This window comes from Ammospiza nelsoni, chromosome 6 (genome assembly GCF_027579445.1).
Source record: "Ammospiza nelsoni isolate bAmmNel1 chromosome 6, bAmmNel1.pri, whole genome shotgun sequence".
In the NCBI taxonomy this organism is placed as follows: domain Eukaryota; kingdom Metazoa; phylum Chordata; class Aves; order Passeriformes; family Passerellidae; genus Ammospiza; species Ammospiza nelsoni.
In genome coordinates this window covers 13413017-13439720 of record NC_080638.1, presented here as the reverse complement: position 1 = coordinate 13439720, position 26704 = coordinate 13413017, and the positions used below count along the sequence as shown (strand labels likewise).

The 26704-nt window shown below is 40.2% G+C and overlaps 1 protein-coding gene across 3 annotated transcripts in view; it reads right to left on the bottom strand.

The window, feature by feature from the left end:
* Nucleotides 1–441: 441 nt before the first annotated feature.
* The window catches only part of DENND5A (DENN domain containing 5A), a 64550-nt gene continuing 38287 nt past the window's right edge, over nucleotides 442–26704 (bottom strand). For 2 of the 3 annotated variants that reach the window (XM_059473690.1, XM_059473691.1), the window contains 16 exons: nucleotides 26123–26357; nucleotides 25529–25679; nucleotides 24819–24912; nucleotides 21696–21827; nucleotides 20022–20174; nucleotides 16811–16895; nucleotides 15401–15485; nucleotides 14309–14437; nucleotides 11933–12054; nucleotides 9984–10129; nucleotides 9235–9353; nucleotides 7889–8070; nucleotides 7030–7112; nucleotides 5717–5840; nucleotides 4748–4916; nucleotides 643–4526 (listed from right to left, as the gene is read on the bottom strand). In XM_059473690.1, the coding sequence (XP_059329673.1) occupies nucleotides 4343–4526; nucleotides 4748–4916; nucleotides 5717–5840; nucleotides 7030–7112; nucleotides 7889–8070; nucleotides 9235–9353; nucleotides 9984–10129; nucleotides 11933–12054; nucleotides 14309–14437; nucleotides 15401–15485; nucleotides 16811–16895; nucleotides 20022–20174; nucleotides 21696–21827; nucleotides 24819–24912; nucleotides 25529–25679; nucleotides 26123–26357 (2193 nt within the window). In that variant the 3' untranslated portion in view covers nucleotides 643–4342. Of the gene's footprint in view, nucleotides 4527–4747; nucleotides 4917–5716; nucleotides 5841–7029; nucleotides 7113–7888; nucleotides 8071–9234; nucleotides 9354–9983; nucleotides 10130–11932; nucleotides 12055–14308; nucleotides 14438–15400; nucleotides 15486–16810; nucleotides 16896–20021; nucleotides 20175–21695; nucleotides 21828–22750; nucleotides 22856–24818; nucleotides 24913–25528; nucleotides 25680–26122; nucleotides 26358–26704 lie in introns of all 3 variants that reach the window. The other variant, XM_059473692.1, reaches the window with a different exon arrangement.

Genomic DNA, 26704 nt, shown 5'->3' with positions numbered 1-26704 from the left:
AAACCACCCCAGGGGTGTGAGAGGTGAAGCACCAGAGATACCTCCAGATGAATGATCCAACTCGTTCCTTCTGTCTTCCCTGGTGGAACAGAGCATTCAGAGATGGCCTCATGTGGTTTGAAACACAGGGAACCGCAGCACATCTGAGGGTGTGTGTGCTCACAGACCCTCCCAAGGTCTGCGTGGTCCCTTTGCCTTCCCTTGTCCCCATTCCCTGACTCCTGAGCAGCATCTCCTCCACTGCTGGCAGTCTGACAGACGGGGATGGCCTCTGCAGCTGGGAGGGAGCAGCTGTAGCTGGACAGATCAGACACAAAACTGTACAGCAAAGATCTCCTGAAATGAGCCACTAAAATGTCCCACAGACCTGCACAGCCAGGCAATGAGCCAGATGATCAGCCAAATTAGACCAGACTTTTTGAAAATAGCACATTAATGCTATTTTTTTAATGTTAGAAGACAAATTTTATTGCAATTCAGCAAATGAGCTACACCTGTAAAACCTCTTTGTATATCCAATTCACATTTAATGTCCAATGGATTGAAATGTCACAGGAAAAATAAAAAAAAAGGAAAACAGTACCTGGTTTTGTCATTATAATGTAAACTTCAACACGGCCCTTAAAAATAACAAGCCAGTGATTTCCCCATGTAGTAAAATATATAGTTTATAAGGTATTGATGCTTTATCTTAGTTTAACAGCCAATCTCTAGGTATAAAATAAAGAGCTACAAAGATGTGAAGTACATGTACAATTTCTTCAAGTATTTTCAAGTATCCTATAGTCTCCTCACTACGGACAAAATTCATTTGACAATATACAGAAAATGTTAAATCTGAATAGTTTCACTGCAGAAATCTTAACATATGCATGAATTTAAAACACATAAAAAGTATGGGTCATCCAACTACTAAGTCCAATTTGAACAGTTTGAAAAATACTCTTTGTAATGGAAAAAGTTGTGGAACAGTCTCCAGTTCATGAATATGTTTTCAGCTACAGAATATCAGGTGGTTAAAGTTTATGGCAGGTAAAGGCTTTTTTTTCCTTTTGTATAAACTTACCATCATAGTATTTGATTCCATTTAAACCAAACTTTGTTAATTTGCATTTTCTTTTTGTATAAAGTATCATTGTAGCATTAACCAAAGAAGGCTAAATAATTGATAGGTGATAGCCAAATTTTTCCTCTCAAATCAGGTATGATGAGCCTGTAAACATGTCTGGCTAGTTTAGCACTATGTACTTACTGCATGATGAACTGCTTACTTTTTCATCACTGCATTTCTCTCTTTAGAATGAATGTGTGCTGTTAAAAAGATTATCTTTTCTCATTAACTGTTACCAAAAAATCCCCACTGAACAACAGAACAGCACAGCCACACTAACTGTACCAACCAAACCTGCCCCCTTATTTTGGAAAAATAACAAGAAAAAAAGTTAAAACTGCATTACTCTGAACAAAGGGAGAAGGATTTTACAAAGCTCTGGATAAAAAGGTGCTGATTACACTCCTTGTTCCCATAAAGTTCAGCAGAATGGCATGGCAGGAGCAAATGCTGGATCCTGACCTTATCCTGTGGGACGGCTGCCAGAACAGCCATGAGAGAAGGGCGTGGGTTTGAGGTGGGATTGTGGCTGCTCCTACAGCCTGGGCTGTTCTTACTCATGGAATCTCTTCCCAAAATCCTGTATTTAATATCTTGCTCTTCCTTGGTTGCCTTTGGAGCTAACAAAACCAGCTTTGGTTCTGCTGCATCTCAGAACCTTCCACTGCGCCGTCAGTGGAGCAAATCCCTGCAGCCTTGAAGGGCACAGCAGAAAGTGCTTTGAACCCCAACAGGATCAAGCACAGGCCCCCTGTGAGAGCAAGAGGAAGGTCTATCTCAAACTGGTTTTTAATGTGGGAATAAAGTAACCTAGAAGGTGGAAGAGGATCTTTGTGTCTTCCCTTTGCACTGGACAGCCAGAACTCACTGATGGGCAGCACCATCCCCATGGGCCAGCCAAGGAGCTCACCCTGGGCAATCACCAAATCCCAGCCTCTGCCCATCCCAGCCACCTCAAACTCTCCTAATGAGGGCAAAACAATCCACACCAAAACAGCCATTGGGCCAATGGTATCATGTCTCACTAGGTAAATTTGTGTGAGGAAAAAAAAAAGATAAAAAAAGAACCTTAGTTCAGGGTAATTACCTCATGCAAATAAAATTAATCCACTCTTAATCCTATGAGATATATGGTTTTAACAGGATCAACTCAAATGTTAAGGTCAAACTATGGAATCTTCCTTTCTTACTTAATATTCCCTGTGAAATACACAGGCCTAGTAAAGTCATTGTCAAGACAGCTGAAACAAAAACAACGAAAGAAAACAAATGAACAAAAAAAAAAAACCCAAAATAAAACAAAAAAAAATTTTGCTATTATTAATGCATGAACAATTTAGGGCAGGTGTAAAAAGACTATCCTAACATATTAAGTTGAATATATGAAATTCTTAGAATGCAGTAAAACTGTTTTTTTATTTTTGCCCTTCCAAAGCAGGAAGAAAAATTTTAAAAGCACCAAGAAAACCAACCCTGCACACACAGGGTATACTTCTGTGAAATGCTCCTGTAAGCTGTGAAAGAATTTGCACCCACCCCATGTGAGGAGTGGCTCAGACATTGCCCTCACATCCTCCTAATGCTACTGTGAAATCAAAGAAGAATCTTGCTCTGATAAGTAGTGACAAAGGAACTTCTCAGTTTAATAATGAAATAAATAGGACAAAATTAAAAATAGTCAAAAATTTAATACATGTGCTATACTCATAAATTATGGAAATAAAACTATCACAAGATGTGACTAAGCTGTAGGTAAAGTAAAAGTGCTACAACATTGTATGAACCAAAAAACTCGGATTCTGTTTCTCCAAAGAGAGACAATACTGAGATAAGTTTATACAGTGGAGACCTCTTAAATACACAGCCCTGAACTTCTGTACAGTAATCTGTGATGCTGATAAATCAGCCTGTTCTTAAGTCACATATTCATTTCAAAGAGATTTTTATCAGAGGATTCAAATGAACAGAGATGCCTTTAGGCATTTGCCAAGTTGCAGATCTCCAATAAATTGAGCTTTCAAAATGTTTGTGTTTCATAGCAGAAATGGCCTAAACTTTCTTTGCTAAAAACAAAAGCATCCCAAATGAAGCAGACTGTGACAATGGGATCCAAGACATATGCACTCAAAAGGAAAAGAAAAAAACCTTAATACCACTGTCCTTTCAGAAACATTAAGAAATCCTTTTAGTTGTTAGTAAGGTATACTGTTATTACTTCAGATGGGGCATAAAGATTTTTATTTAGTCATCTGGCATCTGGGGAACTCATGTCCCTCTTTATTAGCAGTTAAGAGAATTACCAGCAGCAACCAGATACCAAGCTTCAAAAGGCTGGTTTAAGTGGAAATGTTGTGTTATGAACAATTATTCCAGGTTTTTCATTTAAGTGGGCTACACTGTAAATTCTGAATTGCAACATAATATAGCCAGTTGTATCATAGAAGACTTTTTTTTTTAAAGACAAACTTACAAAACACAATGATAGGTTAAATAAATAAAAAACATCAGTTAAAAAACAGACTTAATTTCTTCTTCTGTGCAATTACGTACCAATATGAAAAATATTACTTTGATCTCTGGACATTTCACGGTTCAGTCTCCTGGATTTCACTAAAAATAATACTGACAGCAAAAATAAAGGAAAAAAATAATTGTTGACAAATCAGTGCTTTGGAGCTATTAAAAGCACAGATCAAATCTGTAGTTCCCTTGCAGCAGAACATGACCCAACACCTTAAAAATCAAACATTGGTAATAATGTTAATATATAAAATATTAGTTTAAAAACTATAGAATGACCTTCTCAGGAGAAATGGAGTGTATACACTGGGGTCTATGACATACAGCATATCTGAAGGCAAGTTCACAGAATGCTGAAAGGCTCACTGCACATTTTCTATGGCAAGGAAATACTGCAGCTTTAAAATAAGCTGCACAATACTCATCTCTATCTCTTTCACATGAAAGTGTGTAAAAAGCAAATCAGCAAATAAACTCTAAAATAGATTTATACCAAAATCCTCTTTTTTACATTGAGTTTACAGCTTCTATCCATTTGCCTGTACTATTTCTGGAGTTTCCTTCAAGAAAAGTCAAAGTTGCATTTCTGGGCCATGAACAAGTTCACAATACAATGTACTGGCAAGACAGAACTTTTGCATACTAACAAGATTCGCTCCTTGTTGCTTTTTGTTGTGTGTGTAAAGACAGTTTTTCCTGTGGGACAGGAGGTCAGATGTCGATTCCTTTGACCAGAGATGCCTCCAGGGTGATGTTGAACTCCTGCAGGGTCTGCAGCACCCGAATCAAAGAATTCACCAGCGTGTGATCCTTAATCAGGGCCATGTCCTCATACATCTGGGCTGTAATGGGGCAGTCTGCAAGCAGGGCGATCCAGTGGTGCAAAAGGTGGTCTCTGACAAGGGGCCAGTGGGCAGTTTGGGAATAAAAATAAAGCCAAGTTAATTTCACATGTGCACAGACATCATTTTAATTCTTTGCTTTAAGCAGACCTACCATGCTCTCCCCTTCTCTTTATGAGACAGGAACTGGGGAGTAACTGCCCCATGTGCAACATCTTTTTCATTTCATTAAAATATCACTAACAGCAACAATTATAAAGAAGTTTTTTTGTACCTGGCTCCAAGACACACCAGCATCTGAAACTTGCCATCCTTCCCAATGTTCCTGGGGGTGTTGTTGATAGCAGTGATAAAGCGACAGAAATTCCTGGCCCTTGTCTGCCAGTTCTCCTCTGGGACCATCTCACTCTGCTCAAGGGTCTCATAGTATGTTTGTGCTTTTTCTAAAAAGAATGGTGGGAGATAATGAAGTTCCATCAGTGCATTTAGGAGAGAATTAAAATTGAAATGCCTAGGATGCATGAATTTCCTGAATCGTTACTTTTAGGCACTGCTTGTTTCAGTCCTGTATAAAACTGGGATTCCACTTCCTCCCCTCTGAACAGTGCTAAAGAGGTTCACCTATGTACTGAATGTGAGTGCAGTAAAATGATCATGTAAGGGGAACAGCAATGTTAATGTAGCTACTCAAAATATAGAAACATTATTAAAAATAATTGCTTTTTTAAAAATGTGTTTGTGAACTCAGTTGACTTATTTAGCTTTGTGTCAAGGGATCTAGACCATTGTGTGAAACACACATGCTTATAACACCTTTATTACAATGTCCAGTACATACAACAGCACTAAATCCATCTGCTGTGCTCTGAAAGACAACTCAACCTCTTACAAGTGTGATTTCTTGCTTTCTCTGTGCTCAATCAACAAAAAGCTTACCCCATGTCAATTCACCACCCTGTTTATGTGCCTCTTCCCCAGTAAGAAGGGTTGTTTTACACTGTTACTGCCAGAATGACAAAGCCCAGTTACTGCATTGAGTACAGTCAGCTTTGGCAGAGACAGGCTCTCTCTCTCTCTCTCACAGCAGCACAAGCAGGTAGGAGCTCTCATGGCCACTCAGCTGCTGAGATGCCTCCAAGAAGTCTGCCCTTCACACCAGCTGAGACACAACAGCAGTGATAAGGAGCACAGCTGGATGTGTTTCAGACACAAACAGGCTCTGGGATGTCAGCCTTCCACTCACCTAGAAAGTCCCAAATGAAGACGTTCTTGAAGAGTCTTGGTGATTTAAATCCGTGCTGGAACACTTGCTCCAGAGCTGACACAAGTCCACTTTCTCCACACAGCAGCAGGGTCAGGCTGCCTCTCTGCAGCACACACAGAAAGCACACGCATTCATCACCTCACCTTGGGACTCTGGGACACAAGTGTCCCACTAAGTTTTTAAATAAACAGATGCCTAAAGTTCAAATCTGCTGTCAAACAGTGACCCTGAACAGGATGACTCAGTTCTTACAAGTCCTAAGCATTCAAAAATTGATTGACTTCTCTAAGAATGAGGCTGAGGAAAGCATTGTCAGGGCTTCATCATCATCATCAAACAAAGCCTCAAACAGGCCAAGACAATGAGCAGGTTTTACCTATAATAATTATCACTAAAGAAAATTAGGAAAATATTTTCCTCTTTTTTTAAGTAACAGATCACAGACCCAGTGTAGCATGTGCCTCTTATCAACAAAAACATTTATTGCTCAGTAAAAAACAAAGTCCTGCTTCAGCACATGATGGTAAATTCTATTCTGCAAAACCAGTGCATGACCACTTGAGATTATTACCAATGTGATCACTGACTAGAATTACACTGGATATGAATCTGTCAGGCCATAATGAATTCAGAAGTCAGGTGTTACAGGAATGTAAGAAAATCCTGACTGCCAAGAGCCATTCATCCAGACCCAGCACTGCTCTACACCTCTCTGGCTCACAAGGGCTGGACAGGGGCAGCTACTTAGGTTTGTTTCAAAAAATCACTGCTCTGTCAGCTGATCACATGTGTAATGCAAAACAATCTTGAAGAGCACTTCTGCTTCACTTTCTTGGGGGATGTGGGCGTTTTAGGGGTGCCCTTTGTTTCTGTCCCTTTTTTTAAAATGGCCCATGAGTTTTCGTGTTTTAAGTAGCAAGGAAAATGCAAAACAGACATTAAAAACCTACTTAGAACTCAATGCAGATGTAAAATGTCAGCTAATTCAGAACAAACTAAAAAGCAGGCAGTACTCTTTAGAGGGTATGGGTAGAATCCTTGGTAGGATTTGACTAACAGCACAATTTCCAATACCAGAATGTTAACATACAATTTACCAGCACGCTCCAGTTAGCAGCACCACACAGGTATTTGAGGCTGTACTACCTCAGTATCTCATTTTTGCTGCACTTCAGGAATTCCCAAGCACATGGCTGTTCATTCAGTTTGGTAACTTCTACTATATATTCTCTCATGTTTACTATTCAGAGTTTTAGGACAGGAGTGCCATTACACAGACAAAAATCTCTCACCTCCTTCTCTGGCTTGTGGAAATGCTTGACAATACCATTAACAGCTTCACCAATAGCTTCTTGTATCTGACCAGTATTTAACTCTGCAAAACAAAAATATATCCAGTTACAGCTTCAAAAATTGTACCTTGTGTGTACAGCACAAAGCACAGCAGAGGAGCACAAATATAATTAATTCTGTTAAGGAAACAGTGCTGGGCTGTGGGTAATGGAAACCCAACTCTACTTTTATTTATTGTTGAGGAGGTAGGAATGGAGATGGTTTGGTTTTATATTGAAGTTAACACTGTGGTGTTTCAGAACACCAACAGTGGAAAGGGTTTTTACACGTTATGTGAATGGTCAGACCAGGACCCAAAGCTAAGAAAAGAAGCAGTGCTTTGCTCAGGACTGACAAACCTGGGCATCCTGGAAATACCTCCTGTGGTAGTTTTGCTGCAAACCCAAGTACGGCTGGGAACAAAGTTACCACCTGATTTATCAGGAATAAGACAACCACAGAACACTGACCTCAAGAGCAAACAAAGAAGTCTGTGAATAGAAACCACTAGCAAGATTCTTCATCCATGAAGAATAGACAGAGAAAAGGCAGCAAATTTCTACCTTCCTCTGTAGCATGCTTTCCACAGGTGAAGGACAATACAAAAAAACAGGAGCACAGACACATCTGCCACCCTTTCATATTTCAAAAGTTAAGTACACAGAACAGGATGCCCAGGATTGTAATTTGGAAGTTAGCTGGAGTTCAAGCAGGACACTGGGCTGAGTTTCACAGGTCCTCTCCAAACCCCAGTTGTGTTTGCAAGCCCTCAGGTGATGATGCAGAACAGAACAAGACAGGACAAGCCCCAGCACTCACTTGGCTTGTTGTTTGGTGAGATAGTGACAAATCTCCTGATCATGCTTGGAGACTGCTGCAGGGGAGGGGTCCGGCACTGCCGCTCGTCGGCCTCCGTGTGGGAAGTCAGCAGCTCTCCCACCAGGATCCTCTCCAAGCTGCCATCATCCATCCCCTTCCCCAGCCACCTTCCACAGGGAAACCTAGCAACACCAGGGAGATAAATGCATCAATCCAGATTCAATTCCATGCCAAAGACTTTCAGCTGCAGTTGCCTAAAGCCCAAATCCTGCTAGCATAGTTATTAGAAAGACTTCATTCATCCAGCACCAAGTAATAAAGTCTTGGCTTTGGCTTTTGCCAGCACAGGCAGCAAAAGTCAAACAGCTTTTCAGTTCCAAGTTTGTGCTGAGTGTTGCAGTAGATGATCCATCCACAAAGCAGATTTTGCCTGAGTCCCACATGTAGCATGATTTGAGGAAAAATGGGTAAGAGGGGAAATCCTACTACATCCCATGGATGGGTGAAGAAATGCACTGAATATGCTACATAGCAAGCCAGCTGTAAAAGAACCCCACAGCCCAAACATAGGCTTAAATGCCAAAGCACCAGTACTTCTACTGAATTGGGGTATTAAATCAGACACTAGAAAGCACACATGCTCATTTGCTCATTATCACTTCTTCTGAACCAATGTTGATGGCAGTTTAATCAGCTTAATTGGAAAACTGAACAGCATCCAAAACCAGAATCTTTCCTCTTCATTTAATTACAAATGAACTGGCATGGAGAGCTGAGTGGACTTGCCCACCAATTTGACATCAACATGAGCCTGACAGTTTCCCTAAACAAAGGACAGGGCATCAAACTATTCTGTATCTAACACAAATAAATTTAATTCTCACTCTAAGTTCCATTCCTTTACTCTCCCCATGTAAACACAGGTTTCTAACACTCATAAGACCTTGTGTTCCAGCTTGTGTCCAAATGTGTCTCTGTAACACCTGGAGTACCCAGTCCTAATATAAAATACCACCTATATTTGGTAAGCAGCAAGCTCTGACTTGCTGTTTCTTCCTTGGGCTCAAGGCAGATTATTTCTAAGCTGCACAACAGTCAACTCATCCTCTCCACCAACAGTCTGATATGAGACATGAGCATCTGCAAACTGCAAACCCTGTTTGAATTCAGAAGAACCAGGATTTGTTTAATGCCAGAAGCCAAACAATCTTTCTGTGCCTTCAGGCTGAGGCAACTGTAGACACAGAGTCCCAGGAGATCAGACCTTTCTAATCAAACAAGCCCTGCTGTGCCAGCTCCCTGCAGGAATTCTACTTACCCATATGAAATGTCAGGATGATACTTACTTGTAAGTATGCCCTGTTATTTCATTTCTGACCATAACATATTCCACAAGCCACTTGGCATACAGCCCTGAATTATCATGTCCTATTTGCACTGTGGTCAGTTTTCCCAGGTTCTGGCACTGCAAATTAAACGAAGAGTTTGTCAGAGGAAACTGAAAAAGAAAGCAGCATGTTGGGGGAATAAACTATTAGGGAAGGTGCTCAGACAGAAACTCAGCAATGTGGTTCCTGTTTCTGACTCCATGGTTGGTTCTGGGATTTTTAGTGGTAGATGGCTTTATTTGGTTTTGTTTGCTTGTTTTGTTAAATACTGTTTTGATCTGCACAGAGCACGTTAGCTGAACTAGATTCTTCAATTCAATTTCACCCAATGAACACAACACACATGCAGAAATCAGAGCAGAATCACTTCTTTGTTTCCCAACAGAAGAGGATATGACACCTCCCACAGTTGTAACATAAAGACAGTCTTGTCTATCCCTTGCACTAAGGAATTGTCAGTCATTTTACTCTGCATGTTATTAAATATAGGTCAAATGTGCTATGCAAAGGCACAAACTATCTGTGACAAGCCATAAAGATATTCCACATTCATTCCACAGGTGAAGGACAAGACAGAAAACACCACTGGACCAGGAGCACAGACACATCTGCCACCCTTTCAGCTTTCAAGGTGCTACAGCAAGCGGAGAATTTAAAACTGAACAAACAGAACACTCAAATCAGGCTTTGTATCAAGTAACACAAACCTCAAAAGTCATTTCCAATATGTTCCTGGGAATCTGCAGGACTCCTGTTTCACCCAGCTCCCCCGAAATACAGATCCAAGGATTGGCTGTGAACATTGAGCCACCGAGTTTCTTGCTGGGAACAATCAAAATATGGTATGGTATCACTGCAAACACAAAAGAAACAACACTTCAAAAATGAAGAAGAATAATTACGTAACCTCTTTAGTCAAGAAAGGAGCAAAAGATAAGCCATAAAACAGCACTGCAGCGCCATGAAATTAAAAGAACATCAGAGATCCCAGTTAATCACGCTGACACTTGCACACTAAGCACTGACTGACAAAGGGGAAGTGTACACATACACAGCAGCCACTAAGAAGCAGAGCTGACAGCAGAACAGTGTCAACTGAAGAAAGAAATTTGGATGGAATAATGCCTTCTTATGAGTGTAATCCCTTTTTATTTACCAACCTCACAACATGGCACAAAGACTTACTTATCCTCAGCTTAGTGACAAGGAAGCAAAGACATGATATTGCTGTACCCAGGAGTGCACTGTACAACTCCCCCAGGTCCCACTCAGGTTCTAACTGCAGCCTTTCTTCACAGGCATGGATGGCAGCAGCATTCACTGCCATGGCTGAACAAACCCAGTGAAAATACAGCATAATGCTGCACATTTCTCTCTGCCATGTCACTCTTTTTATACTAACTTTAGGATTTATCCATCTCTCAAAGAACAAGCAATTTTTTTCCCTTCTAAACAGCTCCACACATACGCTCAAGTGCTTTCTGGTCCCCTGGTTTACCTGTGAGTGATTCCATGCAGTATCACCTGAGCTGCTGTCCCCTTCCTCTGACTCTCAAGGCATATCCTCTTCCACCACCCAGCATCTCCTGCCCAGCCCTCTGTTAACCAACCTTTTATAATAAAATCCAATTCTCTGAATGGTCACTGTGTTTCTTGGCTTTCTGCCCTTCTTTCACAGTGCATAAGCAGATTACAGTCAGGGCTTTTCAGATGAGGCATTTAATGCATTTCTCCCTGAGCATCTCCTCAGCTGTCAGTGCCCTTGAGAAAGCATTTGGTGGTTGGATTTTCTTAAAAGCCCAATGCTCACAGCATTTAAGAATGAATTAAAATGTTTCCCTTTTTATTTTCTGTGCTGATAGTCCTAAAGTAAGTGATTTAACTGCATCCAGCAGACCAGATTTTCACATTATCCAGAACTTGCCTGCAGACCAAAAGCTGTTTTGCTTGGATGTCTGTTTGCTTTGTCTTTCATACACACAAGTGTGAATCACAACACAGCACCAAGGGTAGCCTTTCACATATCCCACCCCCAATTTCATAAGCCTTGCTAAAGTCTTTCCTTATTTTGCCTTCCAGTGATGTCCTGAGGCAGTAGGCACACAGATCTTTGAGAACTCTGTAACACAGTTCAGTGTTATAGCTATTAACAATAGCTTAAAAGTTTCTCTAGGGTATCTTTTTAACAACCAGAAGAAAAAAAAATGCTGAGGAGTTCTGATGCAACCCTCAATGGGCATTTCATTGTTACCCCAAGCCCAGAGACAGGCATGCAGCACAAAAAATGAGGTTTGTTTTCTTTTAATTCCCAGCATGTATTAATATTCTTCATAGTGAACATCCCATACTATTATTATTACTTATTATTTAGTATCATGCAATCAAGCCCACCACAAAAATTTCAGTTGGGAACTCACCCCTAACAAAAATTATTAGAGCTATGTACTTCACTAAGTTAGAAACAAAAGTGACAGGGACAGAAGCTCCTGCCCACCAGAGAAGATCATGGAAACAGCAATACAGCACCCACAGATAGATCCCAGGGGAAAAAAGCAGAACCATTACATTAGGGCATGTTGCTCAGAGCTATTTAGAATTTTGGACAAGGACTCAACCAAATCTAGAAATCAGAGTTGCAAGGAAAGCAAATACTTACAGATTGTTGTGAAAACATTGGTGAAGCAGAAGTAATCCACAGCATTGAATGACAGGAGATGATACAGGAACTGCTCCTTCTCATCGTCGCAGCGGAGGAACGCGTAACGCTTGTAGAGCTTCCTGACAAAGCAAAACACATAATCTGTCACAGCAACAAGATGCTCCCAGGGAAATGTTTTCTACTGTGCACATTTATTAGGTACATTGTGAATAATGGGCAAGCAGTTACAAATGAGGAGTGATACTGGGAGAGCCAAGAGTTTTCAGTGTGCCAAGATACACTGAGTCTCTGCAAGGCTGACATCTCCAAACTGAATCAGTCCAGCTGTCATTATCTTCCACCTCTCAAATGTAACATTTGGTTTAAGGGTCCTCTCCCATCCAAAAACACCCCAAGATGGAAGAAGGAATTTTGCACTTTCTTGAAGAATATTCTGACTTCTTTTGACCATGTAACATGACAGAACTGGAGAGTTTTCCTAAGTTAATTCTGAGCAGAGAGTGCCATGGGAGAGCTCTCCAGCACATGATGTATGACAGAAGACTGTTCTCAAAGGACATAAGGCAAGAACTGGGGCTATCTGTATTTGGCTATAGGTGATCACCCAGGGCCTACAACAACCTGCACATTGATCCAGGGAATAGTTCAGTGTTGATAGTACACAGCTCCTGACATAACCAAACTGACAGGCAAAGGTGGCAACCAAGAAATAATACAAGTGCTGGGCATAATCATAAAAGAAGAGCATGCCAAAATATATCAAAATCCAACTGATGCTGCAGGAATATCTAAAAACCCTCCAGAATGCAGGAATTAGGCACTAGAAATGCTGACCCAGCTGTGGACAGGTTGTTCCTGCCAGGAGGGCATCCTGACAACTCCCCTCAGTTTCAGGTATCAATTTACAAAAAAGTCAGCAAATCACAAGACAGAAACTTGCAAAACAAATCAATGATAGTCAACAAACAGGCATGTTCTCCCTCACATAACAAACCTGACACTAGAGACTGACAGGAAATGTTCAATGAAAATAAAGAGACTGAGCCTTAAATTAACCTGACCTGCCAGCAGCCACAAGACTGGCAAAACCACAGAAGTCTCACAAAAGGTGGCCATGTCTGTGTTACATTTGCACAATCTGAATCACATGTTTGACAGCCTGTCAGGGTATGTGCTGTCCTGTTTCTTCAAAGGACAAGGTTTCTCTGTTTCCCTGAGCACACAAAGATCTCAGGACATGTGATTTCTCCCTGCTCCCTTTGCAGACTAGAAAGAAACCAAACATGAAACATTTTCCTTATATTTGCTAACAAATGTCAAGTAAAGAGAATGGGATAATTAAAATACTTAACAGCTGCTTCAAGAGGGACAACACACAATCTTGTTAACTGTAAAATGGCAGAAGTTGCACCATTACTTTTAGTACCTCACTGAACTCGGCACTGTTTCCTCTAAAAACAAGTGGGGCACACTTTCAAACCACACTGCCTACAACAGCTCTCTAAGTAGGATATGTAAATATGCAGCACAAAGCACACAAGATTACAGAGAATTGATGTCATCCTGTACAAGTTGCTCCTTTGCTTGTCATTTTCATTTTAAACATACTTTTGCTGCAGTCTCCCTCTGTTCCAAAGAATTAGAATCTGCCTGATAGATGAAGAGAACACTGGCCAGTGTTAAAAGAGGTTTTTTTCTTCTCTTTTGTGGGGGTACATGGAGTGTGGTGGTGTGTGGAAAGTCCTCTCACAGCACATGCTCTGCATGGGACAAGCAGTGCTAAATTTAACCTGATCCAAACTGTTGACTTCACTGGAGAGGCTTAATCTCAATTTGGACATACAGGCAGATTTATTAGCTGTCCTCTCTCCATCCTTCAGCTTTTCCTCATTCACTGAAGGCTACAGCTTCATCAGAAAACACAACATAATACAAAATAAGGTAAATCTCAAATAATTAGCTGTTGGGGTTCAGGGGGGTAGGGGAAGAAATTCCTTGGAAGATGGTGAGTGGAAGGAGAGGAAAGGAAAAGCAGACAGCATAGGTTAAGCTGTCTCCAGACAGAAGTTTCAATTAAAATTAATGACAATTACTATGGCTTTAATTCCCACACAGTAAACACTGTGTGTGATTATTATGAAAGCAATTCACCTTATGTTGCTGAGCAGGCTATAAATGTAAAAACACATGTCAAGAACTCCAGCATTGAATCCTAATTCCCAAATAACTCACACACTTAGAAGGCCAGTTTGTTCCATGCCTTCTGCACACTGCTAAGCAGATACAAAAATAGGCACACCTGGACTTCTGAAACCAAACAATTATATAGATTTTAACTTTTTTTAAAGCTTTGCCCAAGATAACCCATCTTACTTTGTAAGTTCATGATCTGAAAGCAACTGCTTCAGATGCCTGGAGAGCAATTTCTTCTCCATAGAGAGGCGAACCCAAGCTCTGGCCTTGCCAACATCTGTTTTGATCTCACTGATGTTCTGGATATGCCTGGAATTAAACAAAAAGACATGCTTGGTATTGTCAAAGCATGACAGCTCTTTTGAACCAAGCTCAGCTGAAGTTTCCCAAAGAACAGAAAATATCAGGTAAATTATAGAAAAAGAAACATAATCACCTTAATATTCAGCACAGTAAAAAAATCCCTGCAATCTAGCTCAAAGAGAATAAGAGCCTGAAAAGGAAATATCTGCAATGCAGTGCCCTATTTACAAAATTCTAAACCAGGCCCATTGTCTCACATGATTTAGGACTCATTCTGGACCTTATCACTGCAATATTTATGGCTGAATGCTTTGGAAAATTAAACACTGTCTTTGCATGCTCTGTAGAAGCTTTTCTTGCACACAAGGCACAAATGGTATATTTTAATAAGGCAGGCAAATCCTCAATTCACTCTTCCCTACTGAAAAAAATGGATGCTGTAAGGAAAAAGAAGGAAAAGACAATTCCTGCCAAGGTTGTTTCAGAAGTTCTGCATATTGCTTTTTCAGTGTACTGAAAAGAAGGCATTGGACAGTAGTTTTATTCACACTACAGTACTGAATGTTAGATAAACCCATTCTTTAGATCAAACAAGTTTTTTAAACTGCATTCTTCCCTAAGAAGTAAAAGTGGTCTCAGAGCTACACAAAGAACTCAGCAATGACTGGGAAAACACAAATACTACACCCACACCTCTGTGGAAATAAACCAATACACAAAATGTTAAAAATACAAAAACCTTGTCATGGTATTTCCATAATTTAATAGCTCAAACAATATAAAAACTCCTCAGTATGGAACCTGTTTCCGTAAAGGTCAATGAAAACACTGAACTATCTACTTTAAAACAGTTCAACGGGTTCCTTCCCCACAGCCCCTCCTGCTGCATGAAACACAGGATGGTGCAGACACAGAAACAAGACTGTAAATCTCAGGGGGTTTCTGGTTTGTTTAACAGCTCAAACTCACCTCATATCCTGGATGAGAGAGATTCTGAGAGGTGACATGGCTGGACTTGTATCAGACTTTCGTCTTTCTGAATCAAGAAGTATTCCTAGATTCAGAGGAAAACAATTTCTTATTAGCAGAAATTTATCTAAAGATTCTAAAATCAATATAAAAAAGAAGGTGAATTAATGCCAATTTGCACTCTTGTACTACTGGTGACTGTGAAGGTACTATAGTGTATTTCCACTCCAAATTACAAGAAAATCTAATTTGCTACACAGATAGTTCTACAGATCAGCATACACTGAGCACCAACCCATTACTGAGTGCAGGTTCAGCTGGAATTGCTATGACATCAAATTACTTAAGACATATAGTAATCAGGTATCGTTTTCTAAAGACTGCCCTGTTTTCTGGCTGTGTAGTAACCCCGAGTGGCACTGCTGACACCACAGAACAGCTCTGTGCTACTGAGCTATTACTTTGCACACTCCTATAGCACCACCACTTTTTAAATATCACATTTTGGGGTTTTCAAGCAATATTATTACTCTTATCTTTCAAATTAAACTCCAGAAGTTCCATGTTAAATACAATCCTTGCCCTCAATAACAAGTTAGAAAGAAAGGAACAGATTGTGCTTTATTCTGATACACAAAACAACTACGGACTAAGGGACATTCAGGAGACCTTAAAATTTCCAAATCTATGGTTTTGCTTGCTTACAGGATCTTGTGCACGTTACTAATACTCAAATCTTTGCTTACAGCAGCTTTAAAAAAATAAAAGGCACCCACTGCCTCCCCCAAACCTATTGCTCTCTCCAAATTTATATCCTATGCCCTCACCTGACACAAGAAGTAATGCTTACAAATTACATCAATAATCCTAAAAACATATTATCAGTGGATCTTATGCACAAAACTGATTCTACTGCAACACCTGATGCAACAAAAATTAAAATCTGTTTCTTCAGCTGAAGTTTTTAACAGTAAGCCTCCTGTTCAGTTGTTTTTCAAGCCATAATGTAAAACTTCAGGGTGTACAGCACAAATCTCTGTGCTTGCACTGTTTTCCACCCTGACCCATAAGATCATTTTGCTCTGCAGTCATACAGGGCCTGTGTGTCTCATGGAGGATGATTTACCAGAGCAATCCATTTCAAAGCATCAGCTGTTTCTGGGTTTCTGACTACCATGGTACTCAGATCCAGACCCAAACAAGTGGGCACAATACAAACCAGTTAATTTCCCATAAAACATACTGAGACAACACACCAGGCTCATATTAAACCTGTAGTAGCCATAACACTTGATTCAGTGATATGGAGTGAAGGGTATTTCCAAGGGAAAAAAACTGTTTGGTGTAAATCTGCAGGCAGCTCTTACTTACAGCTTTTAATGATATTCTTCCAGCAGATGCCAATCTTACCTGAGGTACTGAAGCTGCCTGATGTGGTTCTTCTTTGTCTGTTCTCTAGGTAATGTAACAGATGAGACCACAGAGCAGACTTTCCCTAAAATGAAAAAATATTAGTTAAAGAAATCACTACCAGCTGAATTAAAAAAAAAAAAAGTCTGAAACATGATTGAAAGTACCAGCCATGACAAAAACTTTCTTTAAAGATGTTTCTACCTATAAACTCAATGATAAAAACCAAAAATAAGACAAAAGTGGGAGGAGCTTGGGAGCTGTAAAGAGGCTGAGAAGGAAAAGCAAGAGTCAGACTATGGGATCTAATGATTCTGGTAACAGGAAAAAGTCAATGGAACTTCTTCCCTCTTAGTTCATTACCATACAAGAGAACACTCAAAGGCTTGGAAAATGCTGTGGAGTTTCAAATCTGAGTCTGTGACCTGTCCTGTGGGTCTCTCCCTGCCTCTCCAGAGTAAATGACAAGGGACACAGAGCCAGCCTGAGACACCCAGGCCAAGCCCTGCTCCCCTCAGGGTCATTCAGAGCAAAGGATAAATGCTGCCCATTTCTACAATCTCAAAAGATTCCCCTCAATTTCATCAAGCAAAGCACCTGCATAATCACAAACACAGTAAAATATCCCAAAATAAAAGCAGGACAGTGAAAGCTTATCAGCAAAAATACCCCAGTTCTACACACTGTAAAACCAACTTAAAAGTTAAAATTTGGGATGTAGTATTTAGGCCAAGATAAATCCATCATCTGAAGTTAAAATGAGCACTTTGCTCATTATGTTGCTTTCTTAAACCCCTGGTGGCTTAAAGTAGAGAGTGAGAAAATCTTTTACTGGGCAGCTTCATCTTCACTTGGATTCATCATAAAATAGTTCACATAATAAACCATAAGCTTGCAAACCTGCAGAAAGGCAACAGTAAGCAAACAGAGGCTCTCCAGCACATCAATTGGAATTACTGGCAGATAATTAGTATTACTTATCTTCCTAAAGTACTGTATTAACCTGAAATCCCAGTAAAGATCTAGCAATTCTGCATTTCAGAAAAGCTGTCATATTATGAGGCCATATTCTTATTTACAGCTTTGTGCAGAAAGAAGCCATGACTGTAAAGCAACACTTGTCAATTCCACACTATCAATTTCATCTAAAATTATCTAAGTGCCTTCCCAGAAGTGCAGTAATGATAGTTCATCTTTAATTTTTTCTTTTTTTAACTATATTCAAAAATCTCTAACCATTTCCATGCTATAGCTCCCTGCAGCTGACATAATGAACTATTGATCATGAGGGATTACTCCAGATGTGGCACGCCTCCAGAAGAATAAATCCTAGACTGTCTGTAACATCTGTGATGACAAAAATCTATTAAAAATATGCATTCGGTGGTGAGGATATAAAAAAATCCATTGTGCTTTGTGTGTACCTGACAGATCCAACAGGGAAAGTCAAAATTCCAAGTCTTATTATAAACAGATGAAAAAGAGCATGAAAATACCACCCAGCAAAGAGTTACATCCAGAACTGTCTTTTCTCCCAATAAATACACACATGCACACACAGTCTAGTGTTCAGCAACCAGCTGCCATGGCAAGGAGAACTGCAACAGATCACAGAAAGCAGCAACAAAGGGTCCTGCAGCAAAGTGATGCCAACAACCATGATGGATGTGAGGACTCATGCAGTGTCTGCCCGCTACTCCAGCACTGTGGACCTCTCCTTTAACTTCACCAAATAGCAATGATGAGGCAAGCTGGATCTATAAGGGGAAGGAAGACAGCCTAAGGAAAGTAGTGGGATAGAGAATGGGCAAGGGAATAACCAAGGCCTTCTGAAAGTCCAGACTGCTTCAGCCATTAGATCCTGCATCACAACTGCCCCGCGTCACTCGGGACAATGGAAGGCATGGATTCCCTTTGCAGGTGGAAAAATCAGTAGGTAGCTAATGTAGAACTACTGGGTTCATCAGCAGGGAAGAGGGAGAAGCAGGGATGGGTGGAAGGAAAGCCATCCTCATTACTATGGTCAGTTGAGAAAGAAGAGTCTCCCTTGGCTCATTATTGAAAAATGGAATCAAATCGATGTATGAAACAGCAGGCTTTTGCATATTTCATAAAGGCCAGAGCACACAGAGAACTGGTGGTGCTTTTTTACTTTTGATTTTTTTAAACTGTGGATCATACTGTGAGATACACTGCACTTCCTCCATCAGGCCTCTATTCTATTCCACCACTCTATCTATTCCAGCATTCAGCACTGCTTGCCAACATCTGCAATCAATCCAAAGCATTAACCTTATGAAGGGTTGGCCGTCTGCTGCTCTGAAAGGCCCAAACCTGGCTTGAGGCAGAGTAAACTGATGCTCTGTCTTCTAAGACGAAAGCAGTACAGCTTCTATCCTAAGTGATATACAAGAGGGAAGGGAGAGAATCACATGGTAAATCTTCACATAGAAAACTGTTGGATAGTTTGAAGGAGAGCAGAGTTAAACACTGGTGTTTGGCTGCTGGGAACAGAGATACTGGATTACAGTTGGCTGGATTATAAACATATATTTTTTTAAAAAAAAGTTATAATCTTCTGCACCCTTGCTACTCCTTTGTACAAGGGAGGAGTAAAGTTGGTAAAGGCCCTCCAAACTCCATCTTCTCCCACAAGTGACTCCAAACAGAAGAGCAAAACAATTATTAATTTCACACCACAAAACCCCAACACCTCTAGCTAGTCAACTTGTAACTATAATTTAAGTACCCCTACAGCACCCAGGAAGAATCAAAATAGCAAGACTGTTACTTTGAAGTACTAAATTATCCTTCAGGAAAACAATTCCCCCATCCCACTGAGAGCACATTTAGGATAGGCTGCCTTGTAGCCCATGCAACTTCATTAATAAAAATATTAATAACACAGCAATAGTTGGAGGGTTTTTTACCATCCTATTAAATAAAACCACCAAAACCCACCAAACCAAATGAAAACCCCAGGTTAAATGGAGATTCCTCCAAGAAGTCATCTGCAAGTGCATTTGCACATATCCCACAACATGGAGACACACAGGAGGTAGGAACTGACATAAAAAAGACTGCAGGACACACAAGTATTTTAACACATCTACACACACACTAAAGGTGTTCTCTGAAAGCAGAGACGGAACAGCACAACACAACTTCAGGAAAGTGTGCTCTGCAATGTGCAGGAATATTTATTCCTCACCTGTTTGACTTGCAGACCGTGGCTCCATATTCTTTCCAAGAGGTCACACAGACTGGCTATCAGGGTGTTCTCTTCCACTCCTGTGATATTCACTTCACCATGACCAAGCTCCACAGCTTCTCGACCCATCTTCTCAACCAACATCCTCTTAGTCTCAAAAAGACAGGGCAAAAGAGAGGTAAATCTCTCCCAGGAATTCCCAAGATCACTTACACTTTGAAAATGACCAATAAGGAAGCACATGATAAAGTTTTGGCAGAAAAACTGGCTGTATATATGTATTTCTGGCATTAGTGCAGACCTGCCCTTCCTTTATCCCTGGTTTTCAAGCCAGGACAGCAGCAGTGCTCACCTTCTGTTTTTCTAAAAAAATGGTTTGCAAATGGGCACATCATCCTCCACAGAGTGACCCCAACAAAGGGAACAGCAGGTCCCACATTAACAAGCTGGATGCTCAGCAGCAAGGCCACAAAACAGATCTTGGGTGCTTTGGTGCCTACTGGATGCACTCCCCAAGAGCAGGACACTTTGTCCCCCTCCTCCCAGGGGAGGTGAATGCACCCAAGTGTTTCCAAGCAGCACAGGTATGTCCTTCCTGGGAGATGCTGCTCTGCCAGAAGGGCATTTGGATCAAACCAAACCCATTCTGGAGTCCAACTCTTGAGCTTCCCCATGAGCCAATTCTCCTAAACTGTGCACAGTTTCATACTGCCCACCAAAACTTTCACCAGCTCCTGAAGTACAGTCTTCCAGTCACAATATATTCATCATACAGCCAACTGGAGGGAAAAATGGTGAGGGAAGCAGTTCCACTCATCTCTTACACATTTTTTCATCTTTGTTCCTATTCTGGACTTGCTTTCAAATAAGGAATACTCCCTTAAGCACCTCTGCACAGTCTTGCTGGAGATGAAGAAGTCCAAAGTTAGTCCCTGCTGCTTCTCCCCTGCACTCCCTCTGGCAATTTCTCACTGTCACAGAGCCAAGTCCACCTTCAAAAACTTTCACCATCTCTTGTGCATCTATTAAGGAATGGGGATTATATGGACAGTTCCATAAATTGAAATCAGAAGTAGATGCACATAGAGTTTTATGAAAAGTTGTATATAATTACTGTAGTACCTCTACTACTTTAGGCAAGAATAAGAATGTGTCTATTTCATAATTATTCTCTTTGCTGTATTTTTATAAACATTAACATTTGCTTCAGATTATTATGTTGTCAAATATGTACTGGTGAAGCATGTCTACAAATTAATGCCAAATTTCTTTCTGAAGTGCTTAAAAGCATACACCTCAGAAATACAGTTATGAGAAAAGCTGCTGTATCTTCCCCACAAGCCTCTCTTTTGGACTATTCCCTCCTGTTAAAATTGTACTGTCTCATTAGTTATAACTGAAATGTGCTATAATAGACTTGGGCAGCAGGATGGTAAAGACCCTTCAGAATATTCAATCTCTATCATAAATCTGCTTGATAAAGTCTCTGCTCCTTGCAGAATTTCTGAATACATTATCTCTTCATTAATTTCTCACCACCATGCAAAAATCCTTGTAGGGAAAAAGCAGAAACAGATGGTAGAAAAGTGGGGGGGTTTCAAACATCCTGGATACAAAATGGTCCAGAAAGGATGGATATGAGGTGCAGGAGAGCAGGATTATTCTCTGTATTACCTTATTTCTGCATTCCTTCAACAAGCCTTCTACAAACTTCCAGTTTGTTTGTGCAATTACTGATGGAGAGAGGTTGGAGAGCTTGGGCTGCCGGATGGTGCTGCCCAGGTTCCTGGCTTCCTGGATGTACTTCTGCATTGGGGGACAAAATGGACACAGACAAAAGTGCAAGTGAGACTTCTTGGCTGAGAGAAAAAGGTAAATTTATTTTTATAACCCACACCTCTGGAGTGAGAAGGAAAGTATCTCCTCTTTCAGAAAAGGCCCTTTTTTATATTCAGCATTATTTAGGGCTGAGACACTTAAAACTGCTATTTCACCAGAGGTCAAATCCCCATTTATAGTGGCTACACAGTATAAGAACACACATTGCTGAATTACAAAACACAATACAAACTGCCAAGGATATTCAGATGCATAGAGATTCAACTACACCCTACACCACTGCCCTTTTTTTTTTTTTTTTTTTTTTTTTTTTCCACTTAAATGAAAATTTGCTAAAACTGCCCAGACCAAGAGTATTCAAGTGGCAGACTGGTCTACATGAACACTGCAACAAAACTTTGCTCTTTCAGGAAGCAGCTGCAAAATGCAAATGATAGCAACATCTCTCAGCTGTGAACCAGCTGCATTTTTGAGGAAAATCATTTCCTGAACCCACTCTACTCAAAAGAGCTATTCTGCTCCTATTACTGCCATCAAGGAGCTGCCTTTGTTTTCACCCCAGGGACAAGAGTGATGTGACAAATATTTTGGAAGCCAGGTGATCACAGGTTGGTTGGGGCACGGCTAAATGGGAATTAGTGACCAAGTCCTGTACAGGCACTGATGGAATACTCAGGATTAGTACATACATCAAATTAAAAGGAAACCTCTCTAGCTTACATCGAAATAATGATCAACTGAAATGTGTTTGACAGATCTATTCACTGACAACAAAGAGGGAAAACCCCATTTTCTCCACTGGCCTTGCACTAAAGAGCTATGATATATACATTAAATTATGCATCTTTATCCAGAACTATGATTACAGTCATATTGTGCATTGGACATACCAGATAATGCTCTGACACAGATTTTATAGAGGGCATGAAGGGCCAATCATGCTGGTCCCATAAACATAACTGCAACTGAAGCTCTGACATGGAAAAGTCCAGGTGCTGGCAGGATAAGTTGGTAGCAAAAAGCCAAGCAGATGTAAAGTGAAAGTGGTAAGACATATGAAGTAATAAAAGCAAGCATGCAAAACAGAAAAGGAAAAGAGTGAAGACAAAATACAATGCAGAACTCCCAAGCATTCAACATAAACATAAATTCGTAAGTAATGAATCTGAAAGGGAAAAAGAAAAGATGGTGTTACATCAGTGGATTGGGGTAAACTCTGCCCTCCACTGGGCACAAATGTTTGCAAGTAAAAAGTCTCCATTGCACAGATTTTTGTTGGCTGCCACAAAGCTTCAATTAGTTTAAAACTCCCAAGGCTGCAGTTTGACACCTCCTGCTCAGCCTGACCCCTGTGTTCATCTCAGCAGAGCTCCCTCCCCACTCTCAAATTTACTGTGGAGTCTGAGGTTCACCCAGAGAAGGGGTCCATGTTCAACCACCATTATGTCATCAAAGAGGTGCAGCATAAACCCCTAAAACAGCAGCACCATTACCACTGGCACTCAGTACCCCCAGCTGAGCATGCATTTCAAAGTATTTATTCCTCAGATATTTTTTGCCTTTTGCAACAGAATAACTCCTATAGGAAATGAACTTGTGAGGAATCAGTTAAAAAACAAAACAAACAAAACACCCCAGAGACCAGAGGTAGATTTTTGCCTTTGTAATTAGCTCAGAAGTTTACATGCTTTAACAATTGTGTTGTTTAGCACAGTAATGAGGTTAGAAATCAACTACTATTCATTTCTGTTACATCTAATAAAAAGCACTTTAGAGTTAGCTGAGCATATGGAACATGTCAAAGCCAGAAACTACTCGTAGAGGTTTTTTATTATGCAGACATTTTTCTGTTACATGGTTATGGATGACAGAGATGACACTATAATTCAACAAAATTTTAACAAACCAGTAAGTAAATTCCAGAACTGAGTACACTAGGAAGACAATTAAATCCATCACTACCATAAAAGGATGAACTGAACAAACACACTTGAGTTTCAAAACACTATCCTAACAGACAGAAGACTACTAAAATTCAAAACTAAGCTTTTCTAAGGATATTTAACAAGGCAAAAGAATATTATTTTCAATAAACAACACACAAACAAAAGCAAAACTCTGGGATTAGTAAACGAATAAAAAACCTCTAAAAATTTGAGCCAGTCTATTCTTGGAATTACCCATAAATCAACACCTGGTGTAACAGTTTGCAGTCTGTACCATATGAATCAGAAACTGTACTGTAATTAGTTCACTTCACCCAGATCTTTCAAAATCACTTCACCACAAAGAAAAACTGTGTCAGCTGTAGGAGCAGTGGTGAGAGATGTTTATCAGTTCAGAAGGTGGGTAAATCAGCATCAGACTGCACTGTGCAAAAACAGGCAGCCACAAACGTGACAGTCTGGGTGGGCTTCACACTTTCACTTTAGCAATGAGGCTGTCTCTCACTGTCACCTTAATACTTTTGTTATGGTCTACAGAAGACACTTAGGCCAAAAGGCAATGCTCCTGATTTTAGGATGAAATTAATCCCTTTCTAGAGATGGTTATGTTTCCTCCATCAAATACACAAAAGAAACACAGGGTCACTACGTTATTCAGAGATAGGAAATAGATGGCTGAAAACTATTAATTCCCCTCTTCCCACTCATCCCCTTTAAAAGAAAAAAAAAAAAAACACAACAGAACAACTTGAAATCATATGATTATATTTTCAGAGAACTCTCCTATATGTAGGATGAAATAATTTTGTCCTGAGAAGGGGCAAAAATGACATAACTTTTATAATAAGAATTAAGTATTTTTGGTCTGCTACTTCATTTGTATTAAATACACTTAAGGGAGAGCAGACAAGAGCTGCAAGTAACTGTCTAGACATTTCATAAAGGTTGCAGAGCATTTCTCAGGCCATTAGGAAATAAAAAAATCAGATCTCTAGAGCTGAGCAATTTTCACCTCTCTCTGGTCATTGTCCAGACGCAGGTGTTCCGTGTGCTGCTTCTGCCTGTCCTTGCGCCTCCACTGAGCAGGAGCATTCCTCTTTGTCCACCTGCACGTGGGGAATAACATCAGCCAAGTGTCAGGAGGCAGGGCAAGGGCAGAGGCAATCAGAGGTTTCCACTTTATTCTATGCATTCTACACTTTGTGAACATGCTGACATCAGTTACATCAGCCAAAGCGCAGCTGCAAACACACACACAAAGAATCTCTGGAATATTGGGCAACCAAAATGGTTTACAATATTCAATCACATACATTTGCTCTGTATTCTTACTTTTTTTGGTCATTTTAAGCATTGCCCCTCCCACTTCAAGGTTTTTATAAGAAAATATCCTAAAATATTTGCTAGTTCCTACATAAGATCAAATAAGGGGATCTGCTTTTATATTGACAATAATTGAAGTAACTCAAAGTACAAAAACTATCATCTCAAACATAAGAGTGCTTTCTTCAGTAAATAATTTGCTTCAAGAAATCTGTATTTAAAAAGAGAAAAAAAAAGAAAAATCAAACCACACATAGCAAAAACCCCACCCCACATCATCTGATCTGCTCCCATTTGAAAAAAACAACCCCAAAACTGACTTTGCTTTCTAAGACTTTGCTTTAGTACTGTTCTATAAATCTTGCCAAGATTCAGCACCTGTTGCCTTAGCTTACTCACTTGTTGCTTGCTGGGCCAGTGGATAAAACATCAGACTGAAGCTTAGGAAAAAATCCAAGCTCATATTTCCCTTGTCCAATTTTCATGTCCAGCAAGTGTGGGTGAACTGCAGTGTGATCTATTTTTGCCAGCCTTAATTCAATAGATTTTTCTGAAATAGTAAGAAGGTTAAATTTGTTAAGGTGTTTTAAACAGACATGTATCTACAATCACATATTTTCAATTAAAAGCAGATGTCAAATTAAAGAAAGAGGTGGAAGTTGCTTACTGATTTCAACACGGACATTAGTACAAGAGTGTTTCTGACATCAAAGAAGGCCACCAAAAGGAGAGAAATGTTTATCTTCTTAAGCTCAGACATCTTTCACACACCAAGCATGCAGGAAAACATCTGAGTTCTACCTTACATTAATTTCATCTCACATCTCAACATCACAGAAAACGTTTAGTCCCCCATTTAAGCTTTACATCTCTACTATTTTGGTCTGGGTGTTTTGAGGTTTCAAAGCATGAATCATTACTTAATCTAATGTCTACAACAAACAGCACTGACCAGTTGCACTAACTGTCAAGCAAGTGCCTCATGGCCCTTACCAGCCTCATCAATGGTTGTGCATTTCTGATACATAGATGTGCGCAGAGTCGGTGTCCTGACATTCAACAGCCTGATTTTATCCACCCTGGAATCAAAAACTCTCAAAACAGGGTCCTTGTCATCTTCATCATGGCACATAATCTTATTGTCAATGAAGGAAGCAAACATTTGGGTCTCCAGGAATCTTGAGAGGAAAGGCAAGTAAGGTTCAGGCTGGTCAGACAAGAAAGAAGCCTAAGAGACAAGAAGAGATAAGAGTGTTTGGGAGTCTGCAAAGAGAGACACATTCACCAGAAGCACCAATTTTTCTGATCAAGGATGTATGAGAGTGCTTTGGTGCCACTTAAAGCCTGGGTTTATTATACATATCAATTCTACCCCCAAAACAGGCAGTCTGTATGAAATTTTCAGAATCAGGACAATCACCTACTGTACAGCACAATAATTGGTACACTGTGATTTTAGCATTTCCTTCATCTCCTAAAAATTTCAACAGGATCCCAGCAAACCACACCACCAAGTACTGCAGGTGTGCATATTTGCTACTTCTGAGTGGGCTCACAGCTTGTGAAATCAATGGG